The sequence below is a fragment of the Osmerus mordax genome, chromosome 15 (assembly GCF_038355195.1).
Source record: "Osmerus mordax isolate fOsmMor3 chromosome 15, fOsmMor3.pri, whole genome shotgun sequence".
In the NCBI taxonomy this organism is placed as follows: Eukaryota; Metazoa; Chordata; class Actinopteri; order Osmeriformes; family Osmeridae; genus Osmerus; species Osmerus mordax.
This window is the reverse complement of record NC_090064.1, coordinates 6355324-6357932: the sequence shown is the minus strand read 5'-3', so window position 1 is coordinate 6357932 and position 2609 is coordinate 6355324. Positions and strand designations below refer to the sequence as shown.

At 47.9% G+C, this 2609-nt stretch overlaps 1 protein-coding gene across 1 annotated transcript in view; it reads right to left on the bottom strand.

Annotated features, from left to right (window-relative positions):
* Nucleotides 1-741: 741 nt before the first annotated feature.
* mpp7a (MAGUK p55 scaffold protein 7a) overlaps nt 742-2609 on the bottom strand; it is an 8382-nt gene continuing 6514 nt past the window's right edge. The window contains exon 4 of the mRNA XM_067252184.1: nt 742-2604. Coding sequence (XP_067108285.1) covers nt 2425-2604 — 180 coding nt within the window. The 3' untranslated portion in view covers nt 742-2424. The remainder of the gene's footprint in view (nt 2605-2609) is intronic.

The window sequence follows — 2609 nt, the reverse complement described above, 5'->3', positions numbered from 1 at the left end:
CCCCCCCCATCTCCTCTCCTCTTCCCCTCCCCCACCCCCCTCCCAGCCTCCTCTGTCCTGTAAAGCCCAGCTCCGTGCGCCCATCAAAGGTTGCTTTGTGAGAAGGAGGAAGTCTGAAGGTTGGACGACCTGCCGTGGACGCGGTCGGGGGATTTGTTTTGGAAGGTCATCAAGCGGGCCCCGGCTCAACCCCCCCTGGGGACCCCTGAGGAGGACTTCTGCAGATCTCCTCTCGTTAAGCCACGGCGGGCTCGAAGGTCCAGTGACATCTGAGTTAAACATTTAGGCCCGGGGCTGCGAGTCAACACTGTTTAATTGAGCCACACCATGAAGATAAATAAAACCCTTCATTCATCTCTAAGGGCCTCACTTCTCCTCGTTGTTTTGGCGTGCGCTGAACTGGGTGCCTCCTCGAGCCTATGAGTCTCGTCGACGAGACGACTTTGCGTTTCCCTTGTTAAGATAAATCAACACTTCCGTCTTGTTTATGGGGCTGTTCCCACTGCCCTCATTAGACCCAAGGTGAGTGATAACCTGGACGCTGAAGAAAGGATGAATTACTAAAAACTGTGGTGGTGATTCTTCATCGGGCTGAAGAGCAGAATCCAGACATACAGAGCCACACAACACAAACAGATGTAGAGACGAAAGCAAATCTTTCAACAACCCCTTGACGACGAGTATCATGTCCTGTAGCATTCAGAAAAACACATTATTGATACACGTAGAAGGAATGCATTTGACGTAATACTTTAATTTTAAAAAATTGTACAGTTCCGAAAAGGAAGAAAACGTACAAATTGCCTCAAAACGGTATTTAATGTACAATACAAACAGACATATGAGCACAGACTGCAGACCAATTCTATGGATGGAAGGTAGACGTCAACCAACTGTTTGTACATTGAGGGAACTTGGGTTATAAGTGCAATACAAATCTAAATAGCACTGTATTCTAGTGGCATAAACTAACCAGGAGAAATAGTACATCCACTTAATGGAAGATGCTTCTTAGCCAGAGCAGACGCATAATCATACAATCATTTCAATAGTGAAAAAACAACACAGTTATCATCTCAAGAAAAAGAATGGGGTGGAGGGAAAATTGAGGAAAGATAGTGTAGAGTAATGAAGAAAGAGAGAAAAAGAGAGTTCTGGAGTCTTCCTCGTGACGTGAGCAGAAGATACTGGGAACCTCGTCAGAGGAAATCTTTGAATAGCAACAAATACACGACACAACCACCTCACCTATAAACAGGGCACAGAGAGAGAGTAAGTACGGAGAGGGAGGGAGTGTTAAAACGAGGTATGGGGATTCATCCAAATCCCCTCTCGTTATATAACATGAAACTTGTTAAGTTGGAGTCAGCTACTTAATATATCTGAAATTATAAGTCTGGTGCTGCTATGACACAGACTCTCTATTGCTCTCTGTGTTCAAGGTCTTTTTAGTGAGAATAAAACACAGACTGTCCCAGCCTCATGACGGAAGGCTGAGAATGCTTTTTATTTTGTGTCGGAAAGACGGCCAAGATGTCTGGTACCTTAAATGGCAAAGCAGTATAGCATACTGGTCAGATATTGTCTTTCAGAGGGGTGGGGACACTTCAACAAGCTCCTGAATGAAAGAAATAAAACCCCCAAAGAATGAGTGTGGCGTGTATGCGTGTGTGTGTGTGTGGGGGGGGGGGGGTGGATGGCGACAGCCCTGAAGCCCTGCTTCCAACGCCACTACTCCATCTGAGCGGACAACAGCGCCTTATACAAAACCATGGCAAGACATCCATATAAAAAGGTATGTAAAATTGCGGAAAAATATTAAAATATATTAATTTCTCTTAAATAAAATGACACCTGTTGCCCTTGTGTGGGAGTAATGTACCTGACAGTGTTTTGCTCCTGTTCTAACAGTCTAAGGAAGCACTGAAAAGCACAAGGGACACTGCATTAAAGTTAAGACTGAAGGCAAATGTTTGTTCTCTATTTCCACGCTCGACTGTCGAGGCTCTTCCGAGGCGGTGCTCTATAGACGCGTACATGTAAACCTTCCACCCAGACACACGGTAAAACACCAGACGATACGAATCCCTTTGATTCCTATAAACTAAGGTTAAAAACACATGACGAAAGGGGGGGCCCTTTACTGGCACGCCACTGACCGGCTGGTCTGGGGCATGTTTACTAGATCCTGAGGCTGACCCCAGACTCAAGCTTCAGTCGAGACCCACGTTGTGACTCTCTGGCAGGCTGAGATGCAGGTCCAAAGGTCCGGTCGTGTCCCCGGTTCACTACCCCCTCCAAACGCAACCACCTACAGTATCAAAAGCGCTCCATCCCTTCGAAATCCTTCCCTTCTTCTGACGCCTCCTTCCCTTCCTGTGTGTGTGTGGGGGGGGGGGGAGGGGGGCTGTCGTCCGGGCATCCTCAGGAGTGGGTCCAGCTGACGGGGACCCAGTGAGTGTCCGTCTCCACCCTCTGCAGCGCCGCCTTCAGCTCGTTGAAGGCCGTGGTCAGGTCGTCGTTGACGATGGCCTTCTCGAACAGGTGGCCGTACTGGCTCTCCATCAGCTGGGAGGAGATAATCATCTCCTGGTAGTCCTCCTCCTGAG